Source organism: Mesoplodon densirostris, chromosome 2 (genome assembly GCF_025265405.1).
Source record: "Mesoplodon densirostris isolate mMesDen1 chromosome 2, mMesDen1 primary haplotype, whole genome shotgun sequence".
Classification (NCBI taxonomy): Eukaryota; Metazoa; Chordata; class Mammalia; order Artiodactyla; family Ziphiidae; genus Mesoplodon; species Mesoplodon densirostris.
Window position 1 is genome coordinate 19,957,696 of NC_082662.1, and position 13,892 is coordinate 19,971,587.

Genomic DNA, 13,892 nt, shown 5'->3' on the forward strand with positions numbered 1-13,892 from the left:
CCCCCAGCTGGCCGCCCAAAGCAGGTGCGCTGGGTCTGGAAGGCAGGCCAACGTGATAGGCCGCCCCGGGGTCCATTTCCAGAGCCGGCTGTTCTTCCCCTGAATGGGGAGCCAGTCTTCTCCTCTTTGTACGATACCTGCCTTCACCCCCTCTTCCCCCAATGCCTACCTCCTTCCAAAGAGACTCCCTGTGAAGGAATGGGTGCCCTGCTGATCAGATCTGGAACAGGAAGCCTTAGGTCAAGGCCAGTGCGAGGCAGCTGCTTACCTGGGGCAGGTCCTGTTTTATTAATAGTGAAAAGTCCTCTCTGGGTTTTGGACATGAACCCGGCTCGGGCACAAACGTTGTTTGTCTGTTTGCAGCAAGAGACAGAGGTCTGGGGGAGAAAATAAGCACGGTGTGCTCAGTGTCTTGCCTTTCTTTGTCCTTGTTGTGTCTGGATGAGGGGCACTTTGGGGTAAAAAAAAAAAACAAATTTAAACCTGTCTTCAGAAAATGAGCGGACGTGAGTGGAAAATGTCACACTGGCTGTGCCCTCACCTTCACCCCAGCTGGAGTGGAGGAAGAGCTTGTCATCGCTAGCCAGTGTCTGGCGACCCAACACAACACGGAGGACGGTGCCCTGAACCAGCCGGTGGACCTGGCTTCCGGGCTCGCTCCCCGCACACAGGGCAGGGCATCCTGCTCAAACGGATTAATTTCTCTGAATTTGAGTTTTCTCACCTGTAAAATGGATCAGATAATCCCTGCTCGACTTGAGGCAGAGTGCTGTTGGGTTGGGGGTAGGGGACAGCCGGTCAACACAAATCATCTGTTTTTTTAAAAAGTGTGTAACGTTACATAGGCAGATTATTTTCATCATTTTTTCTACGATTTTCATTCTTTTCGGAACACTTAGTCCTACATATCCCCACCCTGATTCCTCACTGCTCAAATAATCCTTCAATACGTGTGGGATTTAGGACATACAAAGAAATTGTGTAACTTAAGATTATGATCAGATTTGTAAGCACTGTCTTGACTTTTCTGGGCTGACCAGAAATTTAGAATTTTGGTTGACCCAGGCAATATACATTAGAGAGTGTCCAGTGAGTTCAGAAAGCTAAAAATAATTTTGGAAAAAAAAAAAAAAAAGAACCCTGAGATCATTCTTATGATGAATCATAAATAGTTTAAATGCTAATTTGCAGTCAGTCTCCTGTATTCATTAGATAAAAGATGCAATAAAAATTGTGCCTGCAATGGCTGGAATATTTACTGAATGAGTGAAACTATTTGCTGAGGCCAGGATGGCTTGATTTTCTGTGCTACTCCTTTGTCAAAAAAAATGTTTCTTGAGAAATGCAGATGGCATTTTGATTTAGTGTTGACAAAGGCAGAGGAATTTAGCTTTTCCCAGGGTCCTAACGGCCAGACTGCCTGCAGAGAGGGCAAACAAAAAGATCAGATGGACCAGGCTAATTACTGGACACCGGGAGAAGAGCCAGGATGCCAGAGAGGAAGTAATAACAGGTACCAAGGGAAAGGCTTCCAACAGAGAAGCGGGGGATCGCAGTAAGCAAAGGTAGAGAGGTCTTGACAGCCTCAAAGCACAGTGTGGCTAACAGGATTACCGCATTTCTGTTCCTTGCCAGTTGACTCAACCATTGTTCTCCAGGTCTGAAAAAAGCCTCCTGTAGACAAAACACTACTTCAGCTTTATTCCTCGCCCAGACAGAAAAGCAACAGAAAAAGGGGGCATTTTTGTATACACTGAGTGTGTGTGTCACTGGAAGGTTTTCACCATTAGTCTAGGAAGAGTCAGCTCCACTGGCAGGTTAAAAAAGAATGAAGCAGATTCATTGCATTGCCATAAGGGAAAGAACAAATCCCAGATATAATTAAGTAGAAAACGCACACGTACCGTGGACAGCATAATCCCCAAATCAAGGGAAGGACCAAGGGAGGAAGAGAATATAAACAATATTGCCCCTGGTTTTTGATGTTTGTTTACAGAGCAGAATGATGAGGGACTTCCACTTTCTGGCTCATGGGTTTCTGTGATGTTCGAAGATATTTTATGATGAGCATGTATTATTTTCAGAGCCACATTAAAAAATAATGAACAAAAAACATGCAAACTAAAATTGATCTGGCGGCAGAGTCCTGACGTGGGGGATGGTCATTTCTTGATTAACAAAGGAAGTTATTCCTTTGGAGTCATAAACGTTTATTGCATGATTACTGCATGCCAGGACCTGAGCTGGGCCTCGGAGATAGGAAGCCAGGGTGAAGGAGCAGTGGGCTGGGGAGGTGAAGGCACGAAGCACTAACACTACAGTGCCCTTCAGCAGCCCCCAGGAGGACGCAGAGGGGGCACTCACACGGAGACAGCCTGCACTTGTGTCTGTCTGCCAAGGAACCCAGCCCTCTTTCAGGAATGACAACGGCGCAATGGCCAAGCACCTTCATTTTCACTCGCCTGGACCAGACCTCGACCTCTCTTTTGTTATCATGACAGCTTCCTAACTGGTTTTTCAAAATCCACCCTTAACCCACACAGCCACTGGAGGGATCTTTTTTAAAAGGTACATCAGGGGCTTCCTTGGTGGCGCAGTGGTTGAGAGTCCACCTGCCGATGCAGGGGACGCGGGTTCGTGTCCCGGTCTGGGAGGATCCCACATGCCGCGGAGCGGCTGGGCCCGTGAGCCATGGCTACTGAGCCTGCACGTCCAGAGCCTGTGCTCCGCAACGGCAGAGGCCACAACAGCGAGAGGCCTGCGTACCGCAAAAAAAAAAAAAAAAAAAAAAAAAAAGGTACCTCAGAAGACGTCACTCCACACCTCCCATCCTCCTCAAGGAGGGCTTCCCAGCACACAGAGAACAAAATTCGAACTCCCTCCTGTGGTCTTCAGGGCCTTGCATGAACTGGTCCCTGCCTATCTGTCTGGGCTCTCCTCATCCCCTCTCCCCCGAGCCCCCCTAGTTCATTCTACTTTAGATACTTTGGTTTATTTCTGGCTGCGCCGTGCGTCTTACAAGATCTTAGTTCCCTGACCAGGGATTGAACAGGGGCCCATGTCAGTGAAAGCGCCGAGTCCTAACCACTGTATCACCAGGGAACTCCCTCTAGCTACCTTCTTACAGTTCCCCATGGGCTAAGGTGTTTGTTGTCCCAGGACCTTTGCACATGCTGTTCCCCCAATTCTGGCTCTTCCCTCAATCCTTGAATCTCAGTCTCAGGACCTTCTCTGACCACCCAGTCTAAAGTACATGGTATTGCCAACCTCCACACCCCACACATACTCTCTTTCTCAGGCTCCGACTGTTCGTCTCCCTCAGAGCTGGCCACAGTAACTATTTTGTTTGTCTGTCTCCTAGTTCTCATCTTGAGTTCCCCACTGGAATATAAGCTGTATCAGTGGTCTGGCACAGAGCAGCCACAGGATTTAAGAAGGGAAGCCCGGCAGGGCTGGAACATGGGGACTCTGATCACTCCCCAGCTTTATACCCGTGCTCACTGATGTGGGAATAGTCCCTTCAAGCTGGGTAACTTTGGGCAAGTCCCTTCCCCTCTCTGAGCCTCAGCTTCCTCTTCTGTAAATTGAGAATAAGAGAATCCACTTCCTGGGTTCTTGTGAGTATGAAATAAGTGAATACACAACTCTTAGAACAGCACATAGGCCATGAAAAGTGCTTCATCATATCATCATCATTCTTATTTTCAGGCTCTGATTACCCTAGGAGAAGAGTATCTAGAGCTATACTACCCCAAACAGCAGCCACTGGCCACATGTAGCTATTGAGCTCTGCAAACATGGCTGGTCCACATTCAGATGTGCTGCAAGTATAAAATATACACTGAATTTTAAGGACTCAATATGAGGGAAAGAATGTAAAACTTCTAATTAATTTTTATATTGATTAGATATTGCAATCTTTTGAATATATTGGGTTAAATAGAATATATAATTAAAAATAATTTCATCTGTTTCTTTTTACTTTTAAATGTAGCTACTAGGAAAACTTAAATGACGTATGTGGCTCCTGTTATACTGATATTCCTTTTGGACCGTGCTGGCCTAGCAGGCACTTATATTGCTTTGAACATGTTATAATTGATTGGATTCATCATAGAAGGTAGGCAGGATCTTTGTAGTCAGAAAAATAAATATTATTTATAAATATTATAAAAGAAAAAGGAAATTTAAAATGAAGTATTCTAAGACCAAAATATTCTTAAATATAGCGTAATAATATTACTACCTTATGTACAATTCATGTCTTTGGTATTTCAGAGTGCTTTCACATTTGTAGTCTCATATGCTTCTTATAATAACCCTGTAGGGCAAGTATAATTAATTCCCTTTTACAATTGAAACTCAAGAGGTAACGGGGCTTCCCTAAAGACAGTTCTACCAGTTTTCATATATTGTAGAGTCCTTGTGCACCAGATATTGTGCTAGGTAAGCACTCAGCCTAGACTATCTCATTTAATGTTTGCATTAACACCATGGAGTAGACATATAACCCCACTTTACAGATCAGTAAACTGAGTCCTGAAAGGTTGAGAAACTTGCCCAAAGCCATACACCGTTAGAAAATGGCAGAGTCGAGATTTGGACCTGAGTCTGTCTCTTACCTGTTAATCACACCATTCTGCCTCAGTGACTACAAAGTGATGGGAAATGGTGAACCACTGCTGTTAAAAAACCCAATTTTCTGATATGGAAAGACAGAAGTTTATTTTCCCTGTAAGAATATAATAGTGTCTGCAGATAAAGTGGTACGTAATATAATCATTGCTACAGATGAGAAAACCGTCCCAGAAAGCTTATGTGATAAGAGTAATTGCAATAAGTATTTTCCAGGGCAGTGGTCTTCCCACTGCTCCATACTGACCTCCGTGTTGCCCACATGTTTCTCTGGGTTCTGCAAATTCCCTATGAGAGTTTTGCCCAGCCTCATGTAGCCATTGGGTAGTCAGCAAATACTAACTGGCTTACCAATTGCAGTAAATGCTATTCCCCAAAGCTCCCCCCTTCCTTTCTTTTATTTTAGCAAACCATTAATTCAATATATATTTAAGAAGCATAGGCAGTGTTCTTACATTGTAATGGTTTGGTGCGGGAGTTTCAGATTTGAGAACTTTCACGAAGCTTGGCAACTGGAACATGCTGGAACAGGAATTATTGAAGTCTTTCTTCGAAACAAAACATGATGGTATAGTGTACGCGTTAGCTGCAGGGTATTTAGAGACGATGGTGTCCAATCGGTCACACTGTGAGGAGAAAGTCAAAGGAATCCACATCATCACGTATCTTATGGCTCCGAAGGGCTGACGTCAAAAAGATGGTGCCCGGCACCAGGTCTAAAAACATTTTATAAAAGGTGAAACCCTGGCAGGTAACAATGATAAAATGACCTTGGGCTTTGAGAATTTGCTCTTGGAAAATGCAAGTTCAGACCTGTGTTAACTTCTGTAAACTAACTCTAATTATTCATCTTATGTTTGGGACTTGGCAAAGATAATTCTTCCATAAAAGCATTTCCACACAATCTCATTTCAGGACACTTATACTTGACTCATCGGCTGGTGCGTGATTTATATGATGGGACGCTTTAGACTTGCTTCTTCCAACCTTGGTTTTCTTTTGAGTAAAACCCTCATTTTTTGTTTCTAAGTTTAAATAATCCAAATTTCCTAAATAACAAGTTTGCTTCTAACACCTTAAAAGTACAAGGCTCCATAGGGCTTGCATCCCACCCATACCTCCTATCCACCACTTAATCACTGATTTCATAAAACTCTACGATATTTTTGCTGTTTCAACAGAAACCAACCCTACTCCTTCCAGGAAGCCATGATTTTCAGTTAAAAAAACAAACAGAATCAATGTTTGCCAAATGAACAGGGACAAAAGCCATAAAAACTAGGTGATAACATCACCTTACCCTGGGATAGTATGGCAAGTATTGAAGTCTGATAAGACAACAACAAAAAAATTTCATTATTTTATGGTTAAAAGCTTGAGAACATTGCCCTGAGTTTCCTCCACTTGACAGGGGTCAATAAACAAGCACAGAAAGTGGGGGAGGTGTGGGAAGGCATTAGCCCCTCGCCCGACTTCACTCTGTACGTGGCGGCAATGGTTCTCACCATCTGGTTCATGGGCCACCAGTCATGTGGGTGGATGTGCCGCCAGAATCAGGAGTGTTCTTTCCAGAGTCTTAGCTGTCCTGAGTCTAACCTGGGTTCGAGTCCCAGCTCCACCTCCCCCTAACTGTAAGGATTCATTGATGTTCCCAGAAGTAAGGTCACCCCAGCCTTGGATTCACTTTACCTTTGCATTTGGGGCAATAGTTAACCCAGTACTTTGCAGGGGTGTTGCATTGGATCCTCATGACCACCCTGGGTCGAGGATATTATGAATATCCCCACTTTACAGAGGAGGACACTGAACTTCCTCAGCTAGCGAAGTGTTGGAACCAACATTCTCGCCTCCATGAGAGGATATGGATCAGATTTCCATTCTGAAGAAGCCAAGAGGAGTCACAGCAATGTGTTTGCATCGACAGGATGAACAGCTGATAAATGCCTGTGGGAGGTTTTAGTTCTGGAAGAATCTACCCGAAATCTGCTGTTTCCAACGGGGCAGACACACCTCTGCTCTTTCCTTCTGACTTCACAGAAGAACGGTGGCAAGGTCAGACCTTCCTTGCTGCTGCCATTTGCAGCGTGTCTATCCTGAGTCACCCAACAGAGTGTGCAAAGCGTGTTCTTCTAAAGCGCTCGTTCCCGAAGTGTGTTCCTCGGCCTTCCAGGTCTGTGAGATAAGCTTGTGTTGGTGGTAGCAGCAGCAGGGAGAGAGTTCCAGGGTCCAATACATTGGAGAAGTTTCACACCATGTTCCCATTTTGAAGATTCATAACACACGTTGGTGTAGTAAATGCTCTGGGAAGGTCTGCAATAAAGAAACCTCTCTAGCTTTGGTTTCTGTTTTTTTTTTTTTTTTCTTTTAATATTTATTTATTTATTTATTTATTTTAGTTGCTCTGGGACTTCGTTGCAGCATGCAGGGTCTTTGTTGTGGCGTGTTTAGTTGCAGTGTGTAAGCTCTTAGCTGCAGCACGTGGACTCCTTCGTTGCAGCATGCATGTGGGATCCAGTTCCCGGACCAGGGATTGAACCCAGGCCCCCTGCATTGGGAGTGCGGAGTCTTACCCACTGGACTACCAGGGAAGTCCCATGTCTAGCTTTGTTTAAACAGCCTTTCCCAAACTTCCTACATCATAGAACCTTTTGGCCTAAGATACCTACTAACATACTCTTTGGGAAAAACTGTACTAAAAAAATTCCTATTCGAGGCCAAGTTTCATAAAGCATTGCAGTAGAATTAGTCTGAGTTTAACTGAAGTTGACAGTCACTCACCAACCCTCTCCACCCCTTGGCTTTCTTTTCATTGCCAGGCCTCTGGTCTCCAGTTTGGCCACAGTCTGGCATTTGTGAACCTTTCTCCAGCTCTTCCAGAGCCACTGCTGCCACCACACCAATACAGAAAGGCCATGGACACCTCCTCCCACCTGCCCCATTTAACTTCCTGGTCTGTCCCGTGAATACTTCTGGAGCAAAGCTTTGGAATACAGTCGTGAAGCTCTTCAGATGATTTGAATGTAGGCGGATGACACGTCCTCTCAAAAGGCTGGGTGCTGTTGCTCCAATAGTCATCAGGAAGTTTTTAAAACGTGTTGACCCACAGAGTCTCTTGGTCAGCCTCACCCAGAGAGGCACGCTCCTGCTGGCCATACTAGCTCCAGTAAGGCAGACCTTTCTCTGACGGGAACTACTTTTAATTCCCTCAGGGAACTGGGATCCGGAAACAAGAGGCACTGAATGTGAAAGGCAGCAAAAAAAAGGGGCGGAAGAATGAAAGTCTCGTCCAATTTGGGGAGGAACTAGGCGAGATGTGGGGATCTCCTGACAGACTTCCACCAACCACTTAAGGTCCCTTCCCAAGGATATAGGAACTTACGTGTTTACAAACAGAAATAGAAACCCCCATATCCGTCACAGCGGGGAGAGGAAGCCTGAACAACTCACCTTCGGCCTTCTTTTGGGTTTGGTCTGAATTTTTTAAAGACCTGATTATATCCTGTCATGCACAGAGCTTCCCTTGGACCCCTTCTTCTCCAGGCGGCCCAGCCGCATCATTTGGAAAGTTACTACATGGAAAGCCTAGCAGGGAATCGATGGTGTGCTCTGATTCAGTGCCTTCTCTGGCACCAGGCAGGAATGGGCAGTGCCATTATTTGGCAACGTCTCAGAGAGAAAACCTAGGTGCTGCAGGAAGTCTTGTTTGTGACTCAGGTGGTGACAATCATAACATTCAACATGATTATAAGGCTCTGCAATTTCAAAGACTATTTTACTCATTGCAGCGTCAATTTGCCCATCGCCTCCAGGGAGTCTCCACTCGATGAGGCAACTGGGACACAGAGGGTGACGTGCTTGAGGTCACGTCAAGAACCCACAGCTGAGTCAAGATTGGGTCTTAAGTCCTGTGTCCTGGGCCAGGCCATTGTGAGATGGCACTTCTTTTGCAGATCGCTTTGGAGTCTCTTTACTCTCAGGGCTTGGGACAGGAGAAGTAGAGGCGTGGTTGTTCTGGGAACTCACTGGGGGCATGTGCAGCCTCAACGTCTTTGTTAATAAGGAGTTAACTCCAAAGTCGGTTTTCTCCTTGAGTATTCAACCCTGCCAAGCTTGAATTCCAATAAGTGGCTGCATTCAGTGTGTCTTAAATGGTCTCTTTGTGTGTGGTTTAAAAAAAAAAATCAATTCCAGTGTCAGGTATCGTAATACATTTTTGCAAGAGATTATTATAACTTTTAAAGGGACAGACGGCATATGTGTTTTGTTAATGCTGGAGTTTGGGTTTGCTTTCTTTTTCACTTTCCTCCCTCAGCTAGTCTTACCCTACCTTGACCCTTTCCCCTTGTTATATCTATTTTTCTTGCCAACTGATAGGTGTTCAAATAAAGACTATCCTTGCCCAGGTCTGGTCAGAGACATTGGAACTTCATTTAGCTACTTGACGGTTGTAGCCTTCCACAAAGATAAAGACCCACATCTTACAAAGGAGAGAAATGGGGAGGAGAGGAATATCCCTAAATTACCTGCCTGCTGCCTGTTTTCTTTTTGGTCCCATCAGATATCTCAGTAACTCGAATAACCAAATTAGATTAAGCAGTGTAAGAAGTCCTATTAGGGCAAGATGTATAATCATAACTTTTTTCCTGGTTTGCCTAAAAATCTCAAGAAAACATGTGTAAGCCCATTCCACGCTGACAAAATTGGTTTTGGATGAGCAGGTCCTGAATATTCTTCTAGCTTCTCTTCCCACTCTGGCAATGCATAGCAGTGGGGAAAAAAAATTCCTTAAAGACATAGGCTCCAGTTTACCTGCAGGAAATTTGAGGAGGCTGTTACTCTCTAATTAGAACTACGGGCCTTTGGAGAGAAGGGACCAGTTGTCCAATGTATGATTATGCAATGAATGAAGGAAAGTACCGAGCAGTTAACGTTCAGAGAAGGGGTTCTCACCATAGAGGGAAAAGTACATGTCCCTTTCTTAGACAATGACACACTGTCAAACACAGGTGACTGGTGAATGACGTTGTAGAACCCAGGACCTGGGATATCATCCTGAAAGGGAAGAGAACGTAGTGTCATTGGGATACTTTCAATTCCATGGTGCTTTTCTGCAAGCTTTACATCCATTAACACTAAGCCTTCCTGTAATCCTCTGGGACAGGCAGGGATGCCACCTCGTGGATGACAGCCGGGCTCCACCAATTCCTGACCTGCCCAGTCACCGTCTCAGTTAGCAAGCACTGGGGCTGGAATTCCACCCCGGGTCTGGGACCCCCCAGGGCCCTTGCTCTTTCCACTGTGCTGTACTGCCTTCCAGGAGAATGCTGTTGTTTCTTTGTGCCATTAGAGATATGAGCAGAAAATGCAATCCTGAGTGCGGCAGTGGCTGTGCAGTGTGTGTGTGCAGTGTGTGTGTCAGTGTGTGTTGACTGGGTTCACCAAACCCACGGCGAGGGAAGGGTGACCGATTTCATGTTCACCACACCCCACCTGACTCAGCTTCCTCCCCAGCCTTTCAGAAGAGAAACCAGGGAGTGTTTCTGTTTATAAAGCAAAATGAAACAAAAACAACCTTCATCCCAAACAAGACCATTTCTCACTCTCAGACAAAAAGAGGCAGGTTCATGGGGCTCAAGTCCTAAGTGATGTGGGTACGTTAGAGAGGAACAAACAAAAGCTTGATTTCTAAGCTCATTTCTGCTGTGGCAGTTAGTTGGGCTTGCGTCTCATTTCCCATGCTAGTTACCAGGGGGAAGTAAATGTTGACAGAAGTTGGCCAGGCAAGTGACATGAAATGATAAGGATGCCCCACCGTCTCAAGAGTTTACTGGGTGCCTCCTTGGTGCCAAGAACTTTTCAAAGTTTGTCTCGTTTAATCCCCTGGTGAGAAAGGGATGCCCCCATTTTGTAGATGGAGACACTGAGGCACGTAGAGATGAACTTGCCCAAGGTCCCACTGCTGTCAGTGGCAGCACCTGAATTCAGTGCTACATGATGGTGTACACAAGCCTTTTGCAGTGGGGCTATTATCAGGTCCATTTTAAGGAAAGTGAAGCCTGGAGACTTTGGGGCCGCAGCTAGTAAATGGTGAAGCGCAGATTTAAACCCAGGCAGCCTGACTCCAGAGCTTGCTACCTCCAAGACCTGCCACCCAGGCTCCTCCTGTCCCCACCATCCCTACTACCTTCCTCAGAGCAGAGAGAGAGCTCAAGGCACCATCAGGGCCTTCAAGGACTCTCCAGTGTGGCCCGAGCAGTGTGTGATTATGGTTTAATATAAGGGCTATTAACAGGTTCTTCTGTGCTGAATTTTAAATGCAGTGAACCTTTGAGCCTTGCAGGTGGGGGCAGGGGAGCTGATTCCTACCTTGTAGGTGATTATGGTCCCTGGTGGACAGAGGGGGAGCTGACTACCAGGAGAGTGAGGCAGGAGATGCAGGAGATGCAGCCCGACCAGAAGAGCCCTGGCATGTGGGTGCGATTTGAGGTGCTACAGGAAGGAACAGAAAGAGGTTTTTCTAAGGGGCTGTTTGCAGGACTGGCGTATGGTTTTTTTGGGGGGGGTTTGGGGGTTTTTTGGGGGTTTTTAAAATTTTATTTATTTATTTTTGGCTGTGTTGGGTCTTCGTTGCTGCACGCGGGCTTTCTCTAGTTGTGGCGAGCAGGGGCTACTCTTCGTTGCGGTGCACAGGCTTCTGAGTGTTGGTGGCTTCTCTTGTTGTGGAGCACGGGCTCTAGGCACGCAGGCTTCAGTAGTTGTGGCACGTGGGCTCAGTAGCTGTGGCTCGCGGGCTCTAGAGCGCAGGCTCAGTAGTTGTGGCACACAGGCTTAGTTGCTCCACGGCATGTGGGATCTTCCCGGACCAGGGCTCAAACCCGTGTCCCCTGCGTTGGCAGGCGGATTCTTAACCACTGCGCCACCAGGAGGGCCCTAAAAGTACTGTTGTTCTGATTTCAAAAGCAGGGAAGCCCATGGCATATGTTTATTGATGGTCACTGCATGCCGGGCACTGTTCTGAGTACTTTATACACGCTAGCTCATTTAATCCTCATTTTAAAGATGAGAAGACAGGGCCCAAAGGGATAAGGACCAAGGTCACGCAGCAAGTAACAGAGCCAGAATTTGAACCCAGGCAGTGTGAGGACAGTCTACTCTTGACCACTAAGCCAAACTAACTCTCAGACGAGTGCAGGATAAAATGTGCAGGATAAAAGGAAAAACAATCCCACTAAGTTTTGAATTAGGATTCTAGCATCAGTGCTGCTACTAGCTAAGTAACCTTGATCTAGTCACCTCTCTAGACCTCAGTTTCCTCATGTGTAAATCAGAGATGTTGCACTAAATGACTTCGGGCACCTTTTAGCTTCCAGAGTCCCTACAGTGAGGGAAAGCTGAAGCAGGAAATGTAACTGCAACTCTTCTAGGTTTAAAGAATAAACAGTCTTGGACATCTCCAGCCCCCAGTCTGCTGCCACACCCCCAACACCAGCATCAGCCCACAAGAATCTTCTGGGCACCTATATGTGTCTGAGGATCTAGGGTTGCCAGATAAAACACAGGCCTGCAAGGCTGCCCCATCCCACCCTGCCCAGTTAAATGTGAATTTCAGATAAACAACAAAAAGCTACTTTAGTATAAGTAGGTCCCAATCAATATTTGGGATATACTTATACTAAAGTAGTTTGTTATTTATCTGGAATTCTAAATTAAGAATCCTGTATTTTTATCTGCTAAATCTGGCAACCCTACTGGACCTTAATCACATTTTAATTCTGCCACATTGCAAACTGGTTTGAGCCCAGGACAAGTAGGAAGAGAACTGTCACCTCTTAGCCTGGAGGGAGAGGGTGCTGCCTATTTGCTGTTAATGAATATCCAAGAAGGGTCCTCCAGGCAGCAGGATGCTGGGGCTTGCCGGTGGTGGCTCATGAGGGCGACTGTTAAATATTCAGAAATGTTGCTCGTGGTAGCTTGAAATTGACCAGAGTGGGGGGCGGTATTTACACCACAGAGATTGGCCAATGCTCTAAATCAGAACTTTCTTTGTGGAGGAGAGAGCTGGTTTACCAGCACACCACCACCTGCACTCCATACCAAGTTAAGTTTCAAAGCTGCCTGGAGGGAAAGGTCCAGCTGTAGGGAGTTCAAGCTTTCTCCTGCAAAAGCTAGAGGTGGTGGATGGCTCCCTGGGAGGGCAATAAAAGTCCAACCTTTGGCCTCTGGGATAACAGCTCATATGACTAATGTTACATGAGGTTGATGAGCTCTGGCCTCTCAGCATCTCCCAGAGAGTGAGAATCCAAGTCGAAACTGGTGTGAACTCAGCCAGCCCTTGGCTTCTTGGCCAAGACCACCCAGAAGGCAAAAACCAAATAAACCAACCAAATAAAATGGGTGTGGGGAGGGAGAAGGGAAGAGCACTATTTATTTATTTTTTTTTTTTTTTGCGGTACGCGGGCCTCTCACTGTTGTGGCCTCTCCCGTTGCGGAGCACAGGCTCCAGACGCGCAGGCTCAGCGGCCATGGCTCACGGGCCCAGCCTCTCCACGGCATGTGGGATCTTCCCGGACCGGGGCACGAACCCGCGTCCCCTGCATCGGCAGGCGGACTCTCAACCACTTCGCCACCAGGGAAGCCCAGGAGCACTATTCATTTGAGCTCTGCTGACTGCCTGTTGTGTGTTCCACAGGGAGCTCTGTGCCAGGGCTACACCCGTTGTCCCCTGTGCACGTGAAGACTGAATGAGTCAATGCACGTCCCACCGGCCTCATCATTACCAGTCCTCAAGTTGCCACAACAGCCTCAAGGGAGCCAGGACCTTCCCTCAGCGGTGGTTAAAGGCCCTCAGCGCGGGATGGAGCAAGAGATGATTGGCTGATGTTGCTGGGCAACATTTGGTGGAAATGCACTTTGAGAGCTCTTTTGAAGGATTAAAGTCCCAAATGGGCAGCACGTGCAAAGGGCGGGACACAGATTGACATTCACTTGACCTTGGGATAGGTTTAGAGAGGTCATGAGGAGGAGGGGAAGAGAGGGAGCAGGGCATTTACCCCCTCACCCCAGGCAGCTCCTTAGGGTATGGGAGGGCCTAATGTCCACAACCTGGACCCAGTCACATCTGCACACAGCCTGGATTTTCTCGTCCCAATTTCATAGCTTCTGTCCAATTAAGACTTTCAGGTTTGTCAACCCATTTCCTGGTTGGAAAATGCGCTCTCTGCTGGATCATTGGCCAAAGCCCACAACACTAGAGCTGC

General features: G+C 46.5%; 1 protein-coding gene across 1 annotated transcript in view; it reads right to left on the reverse strand.

The window, feature by feature from the left end:
• STPG1 (sperm tail PG-rich repeat containing 1) overlaps window positions 1–13,892 on the reverse strand; it is a 49,987-nt gene that overhangs the window by 13,740 nt on the left and 22,355 nt on the right. Inside the window, exons 4-6 of the mRNA XM_060080929.1 lie at window positions 9,586–9,687; window positions 5,091–5,261; window positions 269–377 (exon numbers count right to left, since the gene is read on the reverse strand). Of these exons, the coding sequence (XP_059936912.1) occupies window positions 269–377; window positions 5,091–5,261; window positions 9,586–9,687 (382 nt within the window). The remainder of the gene's footprint in view (window positions 1–268; window positions 378–5,090; window positions 5,262–9,585; window positions 9,688–13,892) is intronic.